The 21,670-nt window shown below is 54.6% G+C and overlaps 3 protein-coding genes across 3 annotated transcripts; 2 read left to right on the forward strand and 1 right to left on the reverse strand.

The window, feature by feature from the left end:
- Positions 1 to 4,544: 4,544 nt before the first annotated feature.
- On the forward strand, positions 4,545 to 5,937 carry TRIREDRAFT_69791 (uncharacterized protein; the record flags this gene model as incomplete). The annotated part of the gene is made up of 4 exons (XM_006969260.1): positions 4,545 to 4,680; positions 4,744 to 4,974; positions 5,228 to 5,354; positions 5,430 to 5,937. The coding sequence occupies 4 exons, from the start codon at positions 4,545 to 4,547 to the stop codon at positions 5,935 to 5,937; spliced, it is 1,002 nt and encodes a 333-aa protein (XP_006969322.1).
- Positions 5,938 to 9,806: 3,869 nt separating this feature from the next.
- TRIREDRAFT_111951 (uncharacterized protein) lies at positions 9,807 to 10,799 on the reverse strand (the record flags this gene model as incomplete). The annotated part of the gene is made up of 2 exons (XM_006969300.1): positions 9,807 to 10,575; positions 10,723 to 10,799. 2 exons carry the CDS (start codon positions 10,797 to 10,799, stop codon positions 9,807 to 9,809), a joined length of 846 nt encoding a protein of 281 aa, XP_006969362.1.
- A 7,567-nt stretch (positions 10,800 to 18,366) lies between these two features.
- TRIREDRAFT_52368 (uncharacterized protein) lies at positions 18,367 to 21,529 on the forward strand. The gene is made up of 2 exons (XM_006969261.1): positions 18,367 to 19,683; positions 19,746 to 21,529. The coding sequence occupies exons 1-2, from the start codon at positions 18,902 to 18,904 to the stop codon at positions 21,067 to 21,069; spliced, it is 2,106 nt and encodes a 701-aa protein (XP_006969323.1). The 5' UTR covers positions 18,367 to 18,901; the 3' UTR covers positions 21,070 to 21,529.
- The last annotated feature ends 141 nt before the right edge of the window (positions 21,530 to 21,670 follow it).

Raw genomic sequence — 21,670 nt, forward strand, 5'->3', positions numbered from 1 at the left:
GGCTGCGGCAACGGACCTGCAACGCTGTGACGCTGTTCACGGGAGGGTGTGGTTGCACACGCCGAGGCCTCGAGACCGGTGAAGACAGAGACCCAGCACAGCGCAGAACCAAGACGAGACAAGGTGTGCCCTGGCTGGCGATTGTAGTGGCGACGACGAGTTTCCACCGGGAGGAGCCCCAGGAGCGCTTCCGAGGGGACGCAGAAGCGAAAGAGCGGGCACTGGGCCGGCTCGCTGCGTCGGTTTCGGGTTGTTGCCAACGGGGGTGAGAATGACGAAGGAGCTGCAAATCAGAGCGCATGAGGCGCAAGGAAGACGAGGACCAGTCTGAGATGGAGAGCCAAAAGGAGGAGCGCAGCAGATGGGTGGGAAACCGGGATGACCAGGAGGCAGTGAGCCGCAGGGGGCCCGCCGTACTTGTACAAGTGAGTACGACGGCGATGGGCCTTGCGATGGCCGCGCGAGCTGGCAAACCAGTCTATCGGGACGCAGGCGGCACCATCACACACATCTTGGCTCCAGATCCAGACCCGACCAAGCTGGCAGACGCCCGAGGCGAGGCCAGGCCATGCCGTGATGTCGCCTTGTCTCCCTTGCAGCGAGATAACGCATTGTCTTCTCTTCGCCCGCGTCGCTAGCCGGCCGAGCTGAGGTCTGCCGTTGCCTTTCCTGCCCTTTTCCTGACCCCCATCCTCGACATCCAGCCGTCGAGCCCACGGGCGTTGGAGGATTCGCTAGGATTTGCTGCGGCTGGGATGCCGCCCACCAGCTGCCGGTCTGCTGCGGATCCCAAAGCGCCTCAGGCGCAAGGAGGGCCGACCAAGGCTGGCTGACTCTGTCTGCCTGATGAGATAATACGGGTGATGCTCGAGGCTCTGGTGAAGTAGAGACAAGGCCTTGGAGTCGTGATCTGGGCAGGCGGCATATCGGAAGCAATGCCGGCCCGACCCAGTAGCATCGAGGGAAGGAGCGGCAGGTCCATCTCAGAATAGCCTCACTTCTTTGTCTCTCATTCCTACAGTTTCCCTGCTTTCTGACTGCCTACATACATACTAATCAAAGACCCGTTGTTCCAACTTGTGGTCGTGCTGCCTCGTCCGTGCCGTCACGATCCGGGCCAGGGAAGCATCGCGATTCACGGCCTGCTGTAGCCAAGACAGCCACGGCTGACTGCATGCCGCAAATCAAGCTTCCGTGACACGCTCTTCTCCGGACAAAAACGACTCTGACGATCCTCCTCTGCTCCGCTACTGCGTCTCCGAGTACGATGACTCGTACACGCATGTCTAGCGGCCGTCCAGCAGCGCTCAGACATGCAGCAAACACTCGGCTCGATACAAGTCAGCGTTACGATATCCCAAGGAGACATGTCTGGAAAGGCACAAGAAAGATCACGAGCAGCATCGCAGGTACGACCCAGAAGCACACCAGCATTATCAGCATCATCAGCACCCACCACCACCACCACCACTACCACCACTACCGCAGGCGTTGCTTCAGGCCCTTGTACGTAGTACTCACCTGTGTGCATCTGGTGCTAGGGTCTGTCATTACCTTACCGAGGGCAAAGACAGCTGTCAGTCCTCAAATGTGATAGAGTTGCACCCCGTCTTCGGACCCCATGGCTGTTCTAGACAGTCCTGACGGGGCTACCATGCAGAAAACATCTTGGCCCCCGGCCACACGGCCTCCAATGGTGGCTGCAACCTCAACCTCTGTTACCCACTCGCCCATCTCGTCACGTACAAGGACCCAATCACAGGCGGCAGCGCTTCTGCACGAGACCAAAGCCTTGCTGATGCTCGATTTGACAGGCTTCACCGGTTGACCTCCAGAGCCCCGTCCCTGCTACCAGAGCAGCCCTGAGTGGCTGCGCTCAACAGGGGGACGGGAACAAGATACATGTGCGTACAAATGTGTGTACTCGTGCTTCTGGTACATGATCGTACTCCGCGCTCCGCCAGCCATACTGGATCTGCTGGATCCCGTCGGGGTATCAGGGAGCTGAGGGGTGCCAGTAGAGCGACAGGTCGGACATGGTCTTCCAGCGTCTATCGGCTTCAGCTCTCTCCCCACCGATACCCTACCGCTTCGAGTACAATGTCAAGCGCTGTCCATGCGAGATGCGTCTGTCGTCTATGACATCTCGATCAAGCATGACAGATTACCAGTGCTTCCAAGAGAGATGGGTACAACAACCGGTTACTCTACGGACATGCCTCGTTGCGCCCGCTACAACTGCCGCCCTGCGTGGCTGTCGTTGCTTCCGACGACGCGGTCAGGAGAAGAGGAAGCAGATTGAGGACGGGATCAAGTCTTAAATATGTTGGCTGTTTTCTATATGCTGGAGAAGTCTGCTTTTTCTTTTTCAAACAAGTGAACTTGAAACGCATCAGACACGACTCCATAGAGAGTTTCTGGGCCCTTACCAGCCGAGCCCTCCGACTCGAGTGGAAGGCCCCCTACACACTCAGCTTCTTGATCGAAGTTCTTTTCTAGCACCCAGATACGTGTACCATATAATCCACATCAACGAGACATCTACTTTACACAGTGAGTCTCTCACTCGGCGTGTGCGAATACCGGCGGATGGGGCGATATATGTGTACTTTTGTGGGCTATGGATGGATGTCTCCCGTGTGTACAAGGATCCTAGCAGCAAACGGCTCATCAACAGGCAGGGTCATGGCACTACCAGCTCAAAAACAAGAGCCAAGCAAGTCTAGATTTGCGCCGGTTTGACCGGGCTAGGCCGGCCAGCAAACTCCCAGCATGCTCGACTCGACGGCCGGGATACGAAGAGGGCAGGTCGCCGCAGGAGGGAGAAAAGGCTCGTTGTGCCTAGCAGAAACCGCCGCCGCGCCGTTCTCTTGACTTTGAATCGAACGAGTATGAAGTGGCTGCAGGGACTTAGCTCATAAGATTCTGGCAAGTGTGGTTGCGGCCTCCTACGTGATCGTCTAGCTCCGCACAGCCGTGACGATGCTGGTACAAGTATGATCTCCCCATTCCCCTTCCATCTCCGTCAGTCCCCGAGTCCCTGTACTGTATGTACCGTGAACTGATCTCACCAGTGCTAGCTCGACAGCGCGCGTGGATAGTCCGGGATGTGACGAAGCACTCCCTCACTTCACTTCCCAGTCACTGGCTAAGCGCAGACGGAGTTGATCGGGCAGCTCCACCGCTCGAACTGATCCGGCATGACTCGATTTGTCACTTACCCTGCCTACTGCCTACAGATTAATAGCCCAGTTGTTGAGGGCGAGGGAAATGGTGAGTGGGAGGGCGAGCGAGGGTGAGGGCTGAGGCTAAGCGAGTCACGCCGCTGAAAGGCAGTTCCCTCACACATGCTTTGCAGCTTCACAGCTCGTCGTCCTAGTACAGAAGCTTACGTCTTATATTAGTGTCGAAAACCTGGTGTTTCATCGCAGTCGGGGAAATGCCACTCGCTTCTGGTACGGGGAGGGGCTGATGGCGATAGCTGTCTGATCACTGTCTCCCAGTCTCTGCTCTCCGCCAATGGAGGACCCCGTTTAACAGCGGCCCAACAAAAGGCAAAAGCAAAAACCTCCTCTGCTGGCAACCAAAAGAACTCAGAGTTACAATTGGGCTTATCCAATCAGCGCTTGCCCTCTTATTTCATCCATCCTCTCAACTGCTGCCGGGAGCAGCCTTGGCCTGTCACTATGCCCAAGCAAAGGAACCGCTCCCATATCATGTGCTGTATAGTGCCCTTGGAGCTCTCGTTACCCACTCTGGGCTGGTCACCCGTCCGGAGGCGTGTCGTAATTGGGTTGCTGTTGCAGAAGCTTGGTATGGTTTGAGGTTTTCTTTTCTTCCACCTCAAACGCTGAGCGGCCACACAGCGACTCCTCTTTTTGCCTCTCGCAAACGATCAGCCAGTGGTCTCCTCTGAACCATGCTCCTGCTGCCTGTCTCCGTCCCTGGACCACTGCAGATGTGCTCCCAAGGGCATTCTTGCAGTTGACAAAGTGCCCCCCCTTTTGGCCGAACAGTGCGGCTAGGAAACGGGGCCCGTTGCAACATTTTCACCACCAACTCAGCAAACAGATTGCATTTGCTTCGTGCAGCTCTTTGGGCACTCTGCGTCTACGTCGGGGATTCTCATACGTCCTCTTCCGAGTCTGATAAGCGATGTGCGTCGTGTCGTGTGCGGACAGATCATCCCTCATGGCGCGCAAACGACGAGAGATACGTTACGAAGTTGGTGGCCCACAACCCACCTCCACTTTCTCGGAAACATCGACGCATCGCGTTGTCCCTGTCGCCGTATCCGTCTTCCACCGCGTCTCTGCACCTGGTGGCAAGCTCGAGCTCGCTGGCTGGCTTGCGTTGAGCCCGAACCGCTGCCTGCTGCTTCTCCTCTCCGTCCTCGTTCGCATATAAAAGAGCCTCCGGGCCACGCGCTCATGGTTGGGGGCCCTCCAAGGACTGCAACAGCTCATCCAGCAAGAGCAATGATAATTTCAGAGACGCCAAGAGCCATGTTGTTTGACACATCTAATGCCATATCCAAAAACATGATGTCAGAGCTTCAGGTTGCCATCAAGGGCCCGCTAGCCTGGTCAGGGGCTGATTTCGAGGATGGAGAGGCGTACACCTTGCAGCTTCATGACGAGGATATTGAGGAAATCAATGCGGCACTTCAAAGCTTTAAGGGTAAGACTATCCGGAACAGACCTCACCGAGCTGAAGAATAGGCGCAACTGACATGGCTGGCAGCTCTTAGCCTCGATGGAGACGAAGTTGACCAGGACAACTTCTCCCTTCCAAAGCTTAAAGCTCGGCTTGCGCAATGTGCCGAAGCAATTCATGACCAGCGCGGCTTCTTCGTCCTCAGGGGCCTCGGAGGCTCCAAATATTCGGTCGAAGATAGCATCACAATCTACCTGGGCATCGCGAGCTACGTTGCCGATAAGCGAGGATTGCAAGATCGAAAGGGCAATGTGCTCTGTAAGCTATCCAATCACCGACGATGCGGATGTTGCCGATTCTGATATCAAAGACAGCCCACATCACCAGTTCGAAGCTCTGGAAAGTCCCGGCTGAGGAACGCCACGGCATTCACTCCAGCCAAGCCCTGGTAAGCAAGTATACAGCTTTCTTCTCTGCTGCTATTGCACCCCTATACAGAATCCATGTGACGTGGACTAATTCAAACAGCCCTACCACAATGACATGGGCTGCGATATCCTAGCTCTTCAAGTCCGTCACATGGCAGAAAAGGGGGGCTACACCTACCTGAGTTCGGTCAGCACCGCATTCAACGAGCTTCTTTCTGAAGCTCCCTGGGCGGCAAAGGCTCTGTTGGCGCCTGACTGGCCAGTGCAAATGTAAGGATTCTCTTCTCCTCGACTCTCGAATGTTGATATCGAAGCATTGGCTGAGATAAGCGCTGTCATTGATAGCTCGGGGCGTGGAGCAAAGCACTACTTAGCGCCCGCACTCGCCATCCACGACGGCAGATTGATGGCCAGCATGGATCCGAATCGATTTGGACCTCACCCTTCCAGCGGGCCAACCGATGTCCCGCCTCTGACGGCCACGCAACTGTCCGCTCTTGAAAGAATATCAAAGGCCGCCTACCGCTCGGAGCTGCGGCTCCATCTCAAGACGGGCGACTTGCTCTTTTTCAACAACTGGGCTCTACTCCACCGACGTGACTCGTACACGGACAGCGACGAGACATCCCGCCACATGGTAAGGCTGTGGCTACGCAACTCGAAGCTAGGCTGGTCGGTCCCCAACTCCATGCTTCCACCTTGGTATGCGGCTTACGGAGATAATGTGGTCCGGAACCGGCTCTATCCTTTGATTCCCATGCCCGACTACAAGGTGCCCAAATACTCGGCTGGCTCCGCTGCATTCGTCATCGAGGACAGTGATGCCTCTGAGGATGAGGATATCCTCCCTTGAAGAATCTGGAGGGATGCGAAACGCCAAAAGGGGGGATGTGATTGGGAAGCACGACGGAATGCTAGCATCCCTCTTGTTCTACGTCGAGGTCTTGGTTTCGAATCTCTTGTTTCACTCGCTCTATCTACATACAGCTGCTTTTGTCTCAGTGCCCAAAATTGAATCTTGTCTGCTTCTGGCTCGAATTTGTCCGCCATCTGTTCGCCTAATTGGCGCTGCCTCTACTGCTCGTGCCCCAGACCGTGATCGCCGCTATAGCTTCAGCGAAGCGTCACGAACTGAGCCTGCCAGGTGTGTAGAGGGGGCTAAGGGGCCCACAAAGCGGCTCTTTGTTTTCCTTCGCGTCGTTGCTCGCATCTCGTTCCTATCCACAACTGCCGCCAACAAGGTTCTTAGGCTGGAAATGCGGCGGTTAAGACGAGAGCATTCGTTGGGAGGAGGTGACTGCCAGACACGTTGCGTTGGTGAGTGAGGAACCAACACCTTCGGTGAATCCGCAGCCCCTCCCCCCCCTGGGAGTTCTTTAATGCTGCATCTCGCGCATCTTTGGACCGCAACCCGACGTCCAAGAAGCTATGTAGCTTCCCTAAACAGAATTCTTTGCAGGACTTGATTTGCGTATCTCGATGAAAGTGGTACGCCTCTCGTCAACTGTCACATTGCTGTATGTTACCATTGTCTGATCTCGAGACTGACGACTGGCACCTTTGAAAGATGTGACGTGTAGTATTATTCAGGCCCTGGCCAGGGATAAAACTAGATCTCGCCTGGTAGCGTGATGTGTGCCTACGCAGTCGCAACTCGTGGAAATTGTTGATGCCGCAAGAATGCATAGGACCACTTGGATCTTATTGGGCTTGATGAGGGATGGCTTTGACGCGTAGGTATATGACTGGTGAATGTGCGGGAGCGGCAGTCAGCCGACTGCTGCCACGTTGTTGGCCATGTCACGGCATTTGTTGGCGACTAATGCTGCCTGCTCGACATCCCTGGACGTCTTGATTGTTTCTTGTTTTCTCCTCTCGGGAGAGGAGTGGGAGTGGGAGTGGGAGTGGGAGTGGGATGGATGGATGGATGGATGGATAAAGGGAGAGGGAGGGGAGAAGAGGGGGGAGAGGGAGTGAAAGAGGAGGGTATACCCGAGACATTGTATGTATCTCCAAGGGAGGGAAATTATTACATGGGTCATCATCTTGCTCCTTGTTAGTCCGCCCACTTGGATCTTGGAGAGGATTTAAGATATCGGCATGTGGGACTATTGCCTGCATGCAAAGTCTCCATAGCCTGCATCTGTACTAGCAATCGGTGGAGGCTGTCTCGGGCCTTTTTGCAGGATTTTGGTGAGCCGACAACCTGCATCGTGGAGGAGAGACGGTAGATCTCCTTCTCCGCCGTTAGTGGACGACTCGTGCTAGGATTTCAAGGGTGTATATGCCACCTGGCATGCCTCAGAATCCTTGACGAATCGAGTTTGTGATGATACATTCACAATCATGTCGAATACTACATAGGAGAAGGGGGTGGTTCTGGCCTCCCGCGATATTGCTCCTGACGTGATGTATGCGATGCTACCCGTGGATGGTAGATTGGGTACTCATGACTCACGCAAAGAATGCAGTTTTTCATTGCTTCACTTTGTGTCCTATGCTTTTCCCAACAAAGACGGTGGTTAATATAGCCGACATGAGCTTTGGGGGGGTGTCAAGGAGAGGGGGGTTCGACTATGTGGGCTCTATCTCTTTGCCCTTCACTTGGCGGTCTCGGATGAGGAAAACGTCAATATAGGATGCAAGAACGCGGTGGTTAGGTGGGGGAACATGATGTGATGAGACCTTGACACGACGCCTCCTCTGTCTCTGATGGGCTGCCTCCTGCGAAGCCGTTGAGGACCGGAACTCGAAAGTAAGGATGATCCAAGACTGCTTCCGCGGAAGTGATGAGATTTTGGCGCCTTCAAAGAACTACTAGGAAAATGAGGGGCCACCGGAGAGAGAGAATGGAGTGGCGCCGGCTTGGAATCCAAAGTTCCCCGACTCTAGGCAGATTTTACTTGGGGCATGTCTAGCTCGTTTCTGGGCCAGTAAGTGTTTTCCCATGATCCTCTCGGCCCTGGCCGCAAATCAATGGATGTCATTGTTTGATGGGGGCCGAGGAGATGCGTGTTTATTGGACGGTATCTCTAATGGGGAGCTGGTTAGGAAGAGAATGGCTTCAGGGTTGCGGTTGGGGTGACGGATAGATTAGTGTAGCTTCTGGGAGGGTTGCTGATTGGAGCTGATGGGCTGATGATGGATGGACTGGCATACAGATACTTGCAAGAGTCATGCAATGCTTGACGATGTCGGGTTCCAATGCGGACACCAAAGCGATATGGCAGACTCTTGGGGGCCATGAACATGGAGTGGGCTGAATTGCTTGCCCAGGCATCACTCCCCGCTGCATGTAAATCAGCTAGATACTTGGAAGACGCTGCTTGGCATTCAAAGTGGGCTTTGTTCTAGTGAGAAGTGCTCTTCCGGAGGTCTAGACGCGTTGCCAACTTGTCCTGCATTTCCTCGTTGCCATTCGGTCAACTGGGGGCTCTGTGTACGAGTATCCGTGCCCAAGCCGGGAGTGGATATGCGTCGTGCATGCACTGGCATAGCTACTATGCCCAGGTAGAGCGCACAGACGGATGCCCCCGTACCCGTTAGCTTGTGGGGAGAGATGGGCATCGGAACGTGTGCATACATACTTCAGGCAGACGAGATAGGGGTCCATGTGCCCCTCGTCTATCTCATGGCCACGGCCCCCCGGACGGTAAAGACACGTTGATGGACTCCGCAGAATGGATAGAGATGCAAGCAGCTGGCGTTTAATACCGGTCAGCCGAGAGTCAATGACATGGCTATGGCGTACGATAGTGGATGTCAAAGACCCTAGGGGGTTGCTTTATACCATACCACACAGTATGCGCGAATTCACAAAACAATGTGCATGTTTGAGCTCACTTTTGAGGGGAATTACACATTAGTCGGTTTCTAAACAAGCAGCAAGTGGTTAAATCAATGTGGTATCAGAAATGAAAGGACAGACGGCGTCTTCCCTTGAACGGGACCGAGTGATACTGTGGTATCCGGATGCAGTCACCCAATGGCTCTCATGTCATCCGATCCCCCTTCTCCTCTTTCCAACAGCAATGATAGCGGCCTAGAAGGACACCCCCCTTTGACAGCACCCGCAACACGCCCCTCTTCTCGAGACAAGCCCGTAAGAAACAAAGAAAGCATGGGAGAAAACAGGCAGAGTGGATATTGCACATCCATCCACTAGCAATGACACACGCGCGTACATATGCAGAAAACGACAGGATACTATGGAGGGAGAGAACAAAAGAGACCTACATCTCGCGATCCGATTTGCCCCTAGAAGGGCAGTGCCGGAGAATATTTTCTTACTTCCCTGGCATTTAATATCTGAACCTTCTTCTCGCCAAAGCGGAGCCTTGTTTTCCCCCTGCTGACGGACGGTGGTTGGACGAGAGCGAGACCTGCCGAGACGGAAGCGAGCCGAAGAGACACGCGGCTGGACCGTTGTGGAGGCTGCTGCTGTTGTCCTGGGAGGGGGGTTGACGTTGCGATGCGTTACCCTGAGGGGCACGCTTGATTGGGGAGATCGAAGGGGATGTTTTGTCCGACGGGAGAAGAGAGATTGACGAGGTTGTCTGCCTATTACCTCTCTTCTCTCTATCTTGCGTTATTTTCGTTGGAAAAGACGAAACAAGGAAACGGAACACGGCCTTCCGAACGTTTGATTGGGCTCTTGGGTGTCAAAGCAGGTAGGTGGTTTTGGTTGAGGGAGGGGGGAGGAGGAGCAGACTGATGCACCTGTTACGCCAGGACGGCGAGTAGCGCGGCTGCGGCTGCGAGAACGCGAGTGTTTGTGTTGTGGAGGGGGGCTGCTGCTCCTGTCACGACGGGCGGGCTCTCGTTTGCTGTTGATGTTGCCGTGGGGGACTGGGTGTTTGTCTCTGTTGCCGTGGTTGTGGACGTTGACGTTGCCGTGGTCGTTGAGGGTGCTGCTGATGAAGTTGTCGATGTCGAGGCTGGTGCGCGTCCTTCGTCTTCGGACGAGGGCGGGAGGGAATACGCAGTTAGAGCAGGCGTCCACGTTATCGTCGTCACAGGTCCTCCCGACACCGAGCATTCACTTGCATACTTCGAAGGACTGCCCGACGCTGCGGCCGCACACGGATCCGAACCCGATGGAGCAGACTCCGACTCTGTCTCTGTCACCGACGTCGTCACCGTCACCGTCCCGCTGCCGCCCTCGGCCGAGCCGCCATAGTCCGTCAGAGTCGAGTAGTACGTTTCGAGGATTACACTGGTGATTGTCGTCGAGCGGGAGATTACCCACGTCGTGGTGCGAACAGATACAATGGCTGAATAGGAGGGACGGGGTGTTGCTGAGGGCTCGGCGGCGGTGGGGAGGGGATAGGGAGACCATGTCTCGTCGGAGTATGGGTCTGGCTTCGGGGTAGAGTATTCATCGTCGTCGTCGTCGTCCCAAGAGGGCGTTGCCGTGGGTGTGTCGTAGATGACGCTGGGGGGGAGGACGGCCGAGCCTCGCCATGGGGGGGCTGGGAGGATGAGGCTTGATCTGCGTTGTGTAAGAAGATTGTTAGTGTTGATGGAAGTTGATCGAGGTAGGCCTTTCGCTTCTCTCTGCTTGGCATCTTGACGAGCTGGCAGGGAACCCTTTTGTCGTTGCTGCCTTGGACACGCTCCCATAGATAGAAGATCATACCTCTTTTCGATGTCGCTTGGAACAGCATTGCCAAAGCCTGCAAGGACAAGCCCAGCAAAGAATGATTGCCAGACCATTTCTATCCTCTGTTTCTGAGTCGAGGTATCTTGAGAAGATATTTCTCAGACGAACAAGGAACAACAAGAGTGTAGTGGTATGGAGAGGTTTTTGCACATCAAGATGATATATGCTTGTATGTCTGAATGAAACGGGCCAAGCCCATCTTCAAGTAGTCCAGCGACCAAGTCATAGCATCACAGAATCACTGCCGCAAACACACAATGGTTTCCTTCTTTTTGGGTCTGCTTGCGTGTCTGGTGCGTCATGCCACGGAGTGGTGCAGTTTGTGTGATGTAGGGTCCATACAGGTCTTCCCATGTAGACTAGTATTTCAAGAGTGACTGGCTGTCTACTGCTGTGGCATTTTGTGAACATGAGAGTCACTTTGAGGGATTCATGCTGCGCATGTTTGTGTGATTAGGTGTGATATGTGAGTTGTTTTGGCCGTGTGAGGTGTGCTTTGCGACGAGACGATGCTGTGGTTGCTGGTTTGGAAGGACTATGATGTACTTCGATTCAGAAGAAGACATTGCACGATGGGAGTCAATGAATATTCGAGTTTATGCTCTCAAGATGGCTTGACTAGGTCTTCAACCCTTTGCTACAACATGGGCGACATTACTGCTCGATTCCTCTCCTGGTTCAATGTACGTTTTTCGGGCTTCCTGATAATGCATATTTGAGTTCCTACCAATTTAGAGGAGTGAAGTCTTCAAGTATGAGCAGAGAGGTCCTTGTCATCCTTGCGTAGAGCTCAAAATGGCCAGCTGCGGTCAGATCTAACTGGCATTTACAGGTCGATTGTGCGAGTATCGGACACAGGGTGCCCCATCGAGGGTCATGGGACTCCCACAGGTTTCGATATGCTTATACGTCTTTATTCTTGAGCTTCCTATCTGTGTTGCTTAGCATGTCTGACAAGCTTGATTCATGTTTCTATCCTCGGGTATTTGCTGATGAGCTCTCTTGACGCCGAGATAAATTTAGTGGAAAGGTTACACAAAACTCGCTTAGGACAGAAGCAAGCAGATCCTGTTCTCTGTGGTAAACCATCGTCTTGAAGAGGATCAAGTGCGAGCTGCATCTGTGAGCATATGCGTTGCAGTCTCACATGCAGAGCAATTCCGCCAATCACCCATTGTTGTGCTTGATGGTCTGGAGTCTTTCGTGAAGTACAAACTTCAGATGAATCTTGGGTTTGTCTTGGAACTATCCTTCATCAGGGTCTTCAGGGCGAAATCACAATGAGCTCCAAGACACGAACGTACGATCATCGCCACCACCCGCAACACTCTACCTATAATTGGCGAGAACAGAATGACTTCATCACTATGTCTCTGAAATCCTGACAAAAGGTCACTTCCTGCTCGTAAGGCTTACTCTGACGAGACGAGGCTTGGTTTGTGTCACCCACGAGCTGGAACTGATTGTCATCCCCAGTGGTGTCGACGTTCGGCGACATCCGGACTTTGTCTTTGCTGCCGTGCTGCCCAGAGCTGTGAAACGGCATGCTTGCAGGCTGGGGAGTAAACTAGTTGCCACGCAAAACATTTCGGCTGTTTACTCCAATGAGCGTTGGTTTTGGGTTGGACAGCTGGAGGGGCCTTGTGGAACAATTATGTGAAATCTGTGATTCGCGCTGGCGGCACAGGAAACACCCATGAGGGACTCGAGGGTTTATTGCTTTCGCATTTCTACAAGCCTCCTCGTCATGCTTCCGTTCTCCTCAGTTCTCCAGCAGCAAAGCCAGGTGGGAATTGACTCGATTTAGCACCATGATCCTCTCAAGGAATGTCGACCTCCTCACCCTTGATCCTGCGTTACTTGATCTTGTGAAAGCCGTAAATTTGCATGACTCTCTTTTCACCCTTAAATTGTCAGCTTCAACGGACATTATCGTTCTGACTGACACGAAGTGTATTGAGCTTCGGGTCATGTGCTAGTCATATGAGAAGGACTTGGTATAACTATTGGCATATAGTCACCATCGCCTATGGTTTATGACGAATTGAACCGCCTGTTATCTGCTACCATATATCTTGCAAATGAGAGTCTGGAAAGACGAAAGCTTACGATGAATAGAGACTGAACCACCTGATTGACAAGTAATGGATAAACTCAAACAGACATCCTACCCTGAAAAGTTGAAAGGTATTAGTCTGGTAATGAACAGGGACATGTGCCTTCCAAGCTTAGCTACAAGTTCAAGTATAATACGAGACCATCAAATGCCTCTTGGGAAAACGTGTCACTATATGAAAGCGTTGAGGCACTTGCAATACAGAGGAAGGTAGTTGGAGCAGAACTTGACATCCCTCGGACGGCCCCACTTGCCCCGGACGTGGTCCGCAGTCATCGGAGACGATCCGTCCCCTGGGGGAAAGCGGACTGCTCGAGCTAAGAGAACAGCGTATTGGCAAGAATGTGGAACGAGATTGGATCGTAGGATGGCCTTACAAGGCGCAGAGGAAACAATGCCTCCTATCTCTGTTATAGGTCCTCGTTGAAGACATATGAGGCCACTGTACGAACTCATACAAACTTTCTGAACTCTTGATTCTACAGACTCTGCTACTTCATGGCTCACAGTATCAACATCCCACAGAGCCAATCCTACCAGATCCAGCAGAGCAGAACCTCCATCACGGCAAGAAGGGACAAGAGCAATCAGAGCGAATACGACAGACAGCAGCATCATTCCCTCAGCGTCTGATCCGAAACCAACTACCAAGCGGGCAATGAACAAGGGGGCCGTGATGCCAACCCCCCCTTGCCCAATCTCGTGATTTGCAAGATCAGCTCAGGGGTGGCTTTTGTCGACGGGTCCGGCGCAAATCAGCACTTGTCCATCAACTGGAAATACGTTTGCCCCAACGGCGCTCGAGGTTCTCCTGGTTGAAAGCCAACCAACCGAGAACAGAAATTGAGCGCAGATGCGGTGAATGTTAATTATCTACCGGACGAACTGAGCAACGGCGATTGGGAATAGTAGTAGAAATGCCCCTTAGCGTTGTTCGTTGGGCATGTCTGGGCGGTTATCTTGTTGGTTTGCTGTGCGGATGCCGACTTGCGGAAGCCGTGTGGTGGGTTCAGGCTTGAGATATTGTATGTGTTGGAGTGGAATTGGTAGTGGGCATCTTTTGTCACCAGACTCAACATAATAGACTTGCTTAGATCGGAGAGTGGCACTGAGTCTCTGAGTCTTTAAGACTATAAGCGACATCTGTAGCAAGATGTCGAACCTGGCTTACCTAGGCACTCCGTAGAAACACACGTCTACTCGTATCAGAATCACTGTTCACATTAAAAGACGACAAGATGCTGCCTCGATCCATCGAAAGGCAAACATTCATCCAACATGTCCTCACTCGTAACTCGTCCTGCCAGGACAAGAGGCGGATGTTGCCGGGCCAGTGAAGCCCCAGATCTCGTCTCTCCCCCTGAGAGGAGGACTAGTAGTAATACCACGCTGCCATGTGCCAACACATCCCCCAGACCCACGAACAGCAAAGCAGAAGAAGCATAGTTGGGACATGCACTAACTTCGATTGTGGTCCATCATTCGTCACCAGTGGCATGGTCCGAGGGCCTCTTCTAGTGTCGGTCTGCTACTAGTAGTAGTGCTTTTTGTGCGACACAGTCGGTGAGGACATGACGCAGTTTGGGGGGGGCGGCACAGACCAGGAGGCGGAATTGCATGTGGTTGCTTTTGGGTGATGCTGTGCGGACGTGGGGAGGGGGACATGGGATCGGGAGAGATGTTTGATGCCGGGGCGTTGTTGGTGTTGTTGGATTCGAAATCCGGGGCAGAGGTGATGGATGGCTCACGTGAGGATGCAAGGACGCAGTTTGAAGCATCAATAGCTACTGATACATGGAGCAGTAGGTCTGAATGCTGCAAATCGGTTGCGTAGAGATGCAATACATGTGCTGCTACTACGCATCAATGTCGAGCCCCTTGCAGCCTGACCCATGCTTGAAGAGAAACAAACGGAAAGCTGCATTACACGATAGATCGTCATGCATTTCTTGGTTTCCAAACATGTTACGGAGTCCTTTTTGGTAAGCCGCGAAACAAGACAAGGCCGTGGTTGGCGCAAATCAGGTGCTTGCCGGCGACCCCCCCTTTTCTGTCTGCTGCCGTCCTCTGTAGCGGGTCCCCCTATATGCTATGCAACGTTGTCTCTGGGCCTCAGCCTTGCAGAACAAAGGCAGCCTTTTCGGTCCGACTCGAAGGAAGCCCGCAGTTTGCAGTCCTGCGGTTTAGGACGGAATACTCCAAGACACCGGCACTTGAGGCAGTAGTAGCAGAGCAGCAGAACCAGTCTTTGGAGAGAGGAGGGACGAGATGAGACAACTCACCTGAGAAAAGGGCTGGAGCTGAACTGAATCCTGCTCAGCCACGGCGCAGCCGTTAAAGGTAAGAAATGATGGACTTGGTGTAGGTTTGAGTTTGACAAGGTGTGGCGCATGTGCTGCGTCTCTGTCTGCCATTTGAACGCCTCTTTTCTCCTCTTTGGGATCTAGATCGACGAACAATGAAATTCAGCCAATGCGATCTCCTGAGGCTGAAATTCTTCCCTACGGAATGGAAGCATATTCGAAGCCATGCTAACGCTGTGAGTCTGGACCGGACTCGTCAAGCCAGCCAAGTTGCCGAGGTTAGTGTCAGGACGAGAGAGAAAAGAAATTTGATACTTTTTTGAATGTCATCAGCAGATGGTGGCACACTGTGGGCTCGAGCCTTGTCCGGAAGGGGACACAGTGGCCGGGCTGATGAGGGTTGGAGGCGTTGGTCACGCTCGAGGGAAAAGGTACGAGGACGAGTACATCCAGCCGGTGCCCGAGATTAAACGGATCGCGGCTGTCTGATCGTGAATCGTCGCAAAGAGACTGATGGACGTGACGAGTTTTGTTTGTTCCGTGGCTGCCGAGGCTGAGACATTTAGTTGTAGATGAACATTCACTTGTCCTTCACAGCCCTCTTGAAGCGGCTGCTATTTCTGTCGAGACCTGCAGCAGGGTGAGATGCCTCTGTCGATAGGACAGGCAGCTGCTGTGCCGTTTCTGCAGCCGGGAGAATGGCCTGAGTGGCTTTTCCTTTTTCTCTCACATTGTGCCGTGGTCTGCTCGTGTCTCTGGGGATGCCGTCAGCTGGCTGTGATTGGTGGACGGCGCAGACGAATCACCAGAAGGAGGGCTAGAAGGATGAGGGAGATGAGCGAAGAATTCATGGCCAAGATTACTGCCGCCGGTGATTGGTGGAGGGCTCACGAGTTTCCACCCGTCCAGGAGCAGGGAGGGACACACAAGAAGAAGAATTGGCGTCTGCGGCTTTGCTCAAATCCGGGGTACGAAATGAAGCAGCGCATTGTCGCAAGTTGGTTGGAGCTTCTCATGATGATTGACAAACGGCGTCATGCGTTGGGCCTCTCTCTGGGTAATAAGAGGTCAGCCATCATGTATGTAGTACTCGTATCTTCTCGACGCGTGCCCGCCCTGAGTCGCGTCTGTCTCGTCCTACTACCTAGAAGTAGTGTCTGTATTTTGCCTGCAAGAATACCGACAAGTCTTTGGCTGGCATGCTGCTCCAGACGGGTAAAAGGGCGCTGACTGCAGGCGCATTCCCCCCCCAGTCCCCGTCGCTCTGCTCGAGTCCCAGTCTGGTAGGTGACATGCCGTGCCCATCTCGACAACTGACAAGCCAGGAATAGCATCGGCTGTCGGACTGCCTCTCCTTGGCTTGCGCAAGGTCTGGCGATGGTCGTACCAGCCCATGCGACCGGCGTGAATCGATGGCTGCCAGTTCATCTCGAGTCGAGTCGAGCATCAGATTCGACGAGGGACCGCTGTTGGAAACCTGAATGGGCACAGAGTCAATCAGTCTGTCAGTCAGGTAAGTTGGCAAGGTATTGACCTCGACTGGCAAAGAGTACTTGTCACTGTAATTCTACCGGAAACTCGGGAAATCATGGTTGTTGCTTGGCATGATTCGCCACAGAAGTGTCGTATGAAACGAGGCGCACTAACGGAGACGAGGCGCCTCCTCCTCTTTGTTGGCGAAGCAGCCCAATTGAATCCAGGCACGTCCGGCACGGTACATAATAGAAGCCACCTTGAGAACGGAGGACTTGCACAGTGAGTAGGTACTGTATTATGTGAAGAACTCGGCTGGTACCAGTTGTCTCGTGATGCCGTCGCCATGTTGGCTCTGCTGCGACGTCTGATGGAGAGCAGCGTCTCTACTGTACATAGACACCTGCTCGACACCCCGCGGCATTGAATGGCCTCCTCCCTGCCTCCGTCGCAGCACAGGTGCCTGGTCAAAGATCAACCCGCGCAAATGCTTCGATTCGATGCGACCCTGCGGCCTGCCAGCCTGGAACCTTACGATATGCACATGTACCGGTACGCGCAGTCCCTGCTGGGCATCATGACAGGCAGCTCGTCAGACACGCAATGCCCAAAAAAGCGGCAGCCCACGGTTGAGTGCTGATTGGGTGAGACGGACGTCAGAACTGCGTACAGTACCGGTACCTGCTCCTCTCGTCACCTCACCCAAGCCTCTTTGAATGTACTCCGTGCCGCGCAATGCCATTGATGGGATTCTGGCTTCTGGCTTCAGGCTCTGGCTTCTGGCTCCTGGAGCGGCATGACCGAGAAGCGCTGTTTGCATAGCCTGGCGGTGTCGCTGCGAATTTAGCCTCGACGCTGGCAGCAGGCGTGTGAGCGAGCTTAAGTTCACACTGTCGATGGCAATTGGACGCATCAGTCATCACACAGTGCGACTATGCCCCGCTAGCCTGCTGAGCTAGACCATACGCAGTCAAGTGCCAGCCCCGGCTTCCGCCAGTTTTGTGCCACTGCTCCCCGATGCCTGCAGGCGCGCTGAAGAAAAAAAGGCAGCCAGGCAGTCGTAGCCGAGGAGCCCCAAGCAACACAGTGCAAGTCTTACGTTGCTGCGCCCACAAAAAACCCGCGCTCCTGAGAGGCACATCAGCAACATGGCAGCACAGGCGGTGATGCTGCGGTGGACGGGCCAGGCAGTTGCGCGACAGTTCCAGCGCGTCTTCCAGCAGTCTTGCAGCGCTCAGCTCGCTGCTCCGGGCCGTCGCACAGTACAGGCAGCCAGCAGCACGCACGGCTCATCTCGTCGGCGCCAGCCCGTCTCCGCCCCCGCCTAAACCCCAAGGAGCAGCACCGTCACCTCACCAGGTCTCTCCTCTCGTCTCCTCTCCAGCTGCCTCAGCCCTGGCCCCAGCCCAATTTCTGCGGTCCCGCCCCCGGGGGCTGTAGTACGTAGGTACCTACCTAGGTACCTGGTAGGTTGTGTGGTTGTGTGCAAGGTGCAAGGTTCCCATTGTCATCCATGCTCCCTCTCTTGTCTCTGGCCCTGTCCCCTGTCCCCTTCATTCCAAGCCCACTGTGCGTGTTCCGGGTTGTTTTTACGTACTGGCGCCCCCCCAAAAACTGCCTGAATCCCCATACTGGAGCCCGTCGAGTCCTTTCCCCTTCCCTTCCCTCTCCATTCTCCTCTCCCGCTGCTGACTGACCCATTTCTTTTCCTCCTCCAAACTCGTCTCTGTTCCGTCGCCAGCGAGACAATCGCGCAAAACCGCCAGCAAACGCTCCTCGATCGCCGCGTCCACGGCCTCACTCTCGCGGCGCTCGTCCAGCGTCTCTGCAACCCTCGTGAGCCCTCCCGCCCGACTCCCTGGCTCTTCGACCCCAGACTCCGCCTAATAAGCGACTCTCCCCGCGTTTTTTTTTCCTGGCCCGCATTCGAAAGGGCCGAATATCGTACATAGACATACATGCCCTCAACCAAGACCTGACCTCGAATCTTGCCGTCCGCACCCAGGCCAAGCCAGACCAAAGGCCGCCCTAAATCACCTGGCACTGCACCAGTCGCTGCACGGCGGCCGTAGAATCGACGCTTTGCTCTGCTTCCCCGCAGATCGAGAGGAAGCGATCTCGCTCGACCAACTCGTCCTGGAGGCCGGACCAATTCCCTGCTTGCCTTTGCCATAAGGACGACGTCTCCCCAGGCATCGCGCCGCTTCAGCATCTCGAATACCTCCCCCTTCCACACGCGGCTTGTCTCTCGTCTCCCGCCATCATGACATCGGCCGTCAAGCGGGCGTGCGACGCCTGTCACCGGCGCAAGGTCAAGTGCGATGGCATCAACCCGTGCCGCAACTGCTCGACCGCCCAGCTCTCATGCACCTACAATGCCATCCCCCAGAAAAAGGGCCCCAAGGGCTCGCGCGCCAAGATCATCAGCGAGCTGCGCGAGAACCAGCGCCAGACGAGCCTCGCCGCAAAGGTCCACAACCGCATCAACAGCGCCGCCGGCACGCCCCCCGACCCGAGCTCTGCGCCCACGCTCGGCATGCTGACCAGCGACATGGTCAAGGAATGCCTCAACTTCTTCTTCGACAACATGAACGCCCAGGCGCCCATCCTCGACCGCGGGCTCGTCGAGCAGCAGGTCCTCTACATGGAGCAGAACCGCGACGCCTACTGCCTGATGGCTTCCATGTGTGCCTTTGTCCTGCTGCAGCCCGGCATGGCCATGCCCTCCGGAGAGCCCTACAACCTGGAGCTGGTCCCCGGCGCCAACATTGTCGCTTCCCAGCTCCTGGCCGAAGAGGCGCTGCGAGTCCGCAAGGGATACGACTACCTGGACCAGATCACTGCCAACGCCTTGGCGACCAACTACTTCCTCTTTGGCTGCTGCTACGCCCAGGAGATGCACGAAAAGGCGTGGTTCTATCTGCGCGAGGCCACCACCATGATCCAGATGGCCGGCATGAACATGGATAGCTACTACCAGGGCTTCGATGCCGCCGAGGCAGCTCGTCTGCGCCGAATGTACTGGCTGTTCTTTGTCATTGAGAGGTTTGTAGTAGTCCTAATTGCTTCATCCTTGAGACGGTCAGCTAACCCGCCTGGAAACACAGGGCATATGCCATCCAGCGACAACGTCCCCTTAGTCTGCAGGCCACCATCGCTCTCCCCAGTCCCGCAGATGACCCCCATGACCCCTTTGCCCACCAGCTCAGCGGCTTCATTCTCCTGGTGAACCTCTTCCAGCCATTTGATGACGCCTTCACCAATGCCTGGAACAAGACCCGCAGCCACCTGTCACCCCAGTACATCAGCAAGCTCCAAAAGGAGCACAACGAGTTGATCCAGGGCTACATGTGCCGCGACCCATCGTGGGACAATGTTGCCTCCAACCAGGAGTGGCTCAAGAACACGGTGTGGCAGCTGACCAACAGGGTCGTGGGCAACAATGCCGAGCAGTCCTTTGGCTTCCAGCATCCCGTCAACATGTCGAGGGAAATGCTTATGAACATGGCCTCGCATTTCCCCGGCCAAGGCATGGAGCTCCTCAAGTCGGGGCTCATTGAGAAGCTCATCGAGTGTGCCTACTCCATGACGGAGTACCTCGGCATGCAGGCGCCTTCCCGCGACCCCTTTGCCGTGGGACCCCAGCAGTACCTGGCTCAGATCATTGCCATTGTGGCCGCCGCGAGGGGAGACGACTACCGCTTCCTGCCCCTTCTCATGAGCAAGGTCAGCGAGATCCTCCCTCGCCTGGTGGATCCCATGCTCCGCGACGCTCCCGAGGCGGTCACCATGGCCAACCTCGACATCTTTGACGGTTTCGGCAATGCCGGCATGGCCCAGCCGCCGCAGATGCCACTGATGGATGCCGACTTTGACCGCAAGTACTCCATCGAGGAGTACGACAAGAAGTTTGCCATGGACATAAATGGAGGCTTGGATCCCCACGGCAACCCGAGCTCGACGCCCGTGGCCCGCCAGCCTTCGGAGATGACCGCGTCCTTTGTCAGCTCCCCGCCGATGATGTCTCCCACGTTGGAGTATCCTCACGGCATGAACGGCTATGCCTGCACGCCCATGCCGGGCATGGTTATGAGTCCCATGGGCAACCAGTCGCATCAGCACATGGGCCAACCGTCGCCCAACCATTGTCCCGACCCCATGGGCCAACAGCACATGAACATGGTGACGCCGCCCAACATTGCATCTCCGCAGAGCATGGTATCGCCCAACCTGGCGTCGCCGCAGCACATGGGCGCCGGGCAGAATATGCGGCCAGGCATGCAATCGAACATCCACATGGGCAACATGGTCAATATGCGGCAACCGCCGCAGCGGCAGGGAAGCTTTGCGATGCCGAGCCAGCCGCAGCAGCAGCACTTTCACAACATGAATGCAATGACGGGCGAGCTCAACTTCAACACACTGCGGTAGCCTCCATGGCGCCAAGGCTCTTTGCTCGATTGTTGTATCAATACTCTACTCTCTTTTGTGTGGCCTTTTTTCTGTTCCACTTGCAAGCTTGCTTTGCTTCGATTCTCTGTCCTTAACTTCTTTTGCTTTTGGAACTTTTTTTTTCCTTTCCTACATTCCCTTTGTTCAAAGATTTTGACTCGTTTAAACCGAGATCAAACGTATGATGACGACTACTGAACAAAATGCAAAGGGGCTTTGCTAATGTTGGGGTTTGGCTTTAATGGACGGCGTTTTGGGAGGGTTAATGCAGGCATTGGGCACACGGGATTTGGACAGGATGGGGCGTTGAACCTCTTTGCTTTCCGCTTCGATTCGTTCTCTGGAGTCTTTCTTTTAATTGGGACATGTACAGCTTGGATACATGTGGTTGTGGTAGATTAAGACATTGAATGGCTTATACCTGACTCGTTTCCTGCCATGTGATGTGGTGTATTCTTCTGACGCGTCTGTCTGCACGCCCCTTGAGGCTCATGTGCAAGTTCACGATGACTTTGTATCTCGAAAAAGGACATTCGATGTGACAGTAGACATGAAGCTCTGCCAGAAGAGGAGCCGCGTC

Source organism: Trichoderma reesei, assembly GCF_000167675.1.
Source record: "Trichoderma reesei QM6a unplaced genomic scaffold TRIREscaffold_30, whole genome shotgun sequence".
NCBI classification, from domain to species: domain Eukaryota; kingdom Fungi; phylum Ascomycota; class Sordariomycetes; order Hypocreales; family Hypocreaceae; genus Trichoderma; species Trichoderma reesei.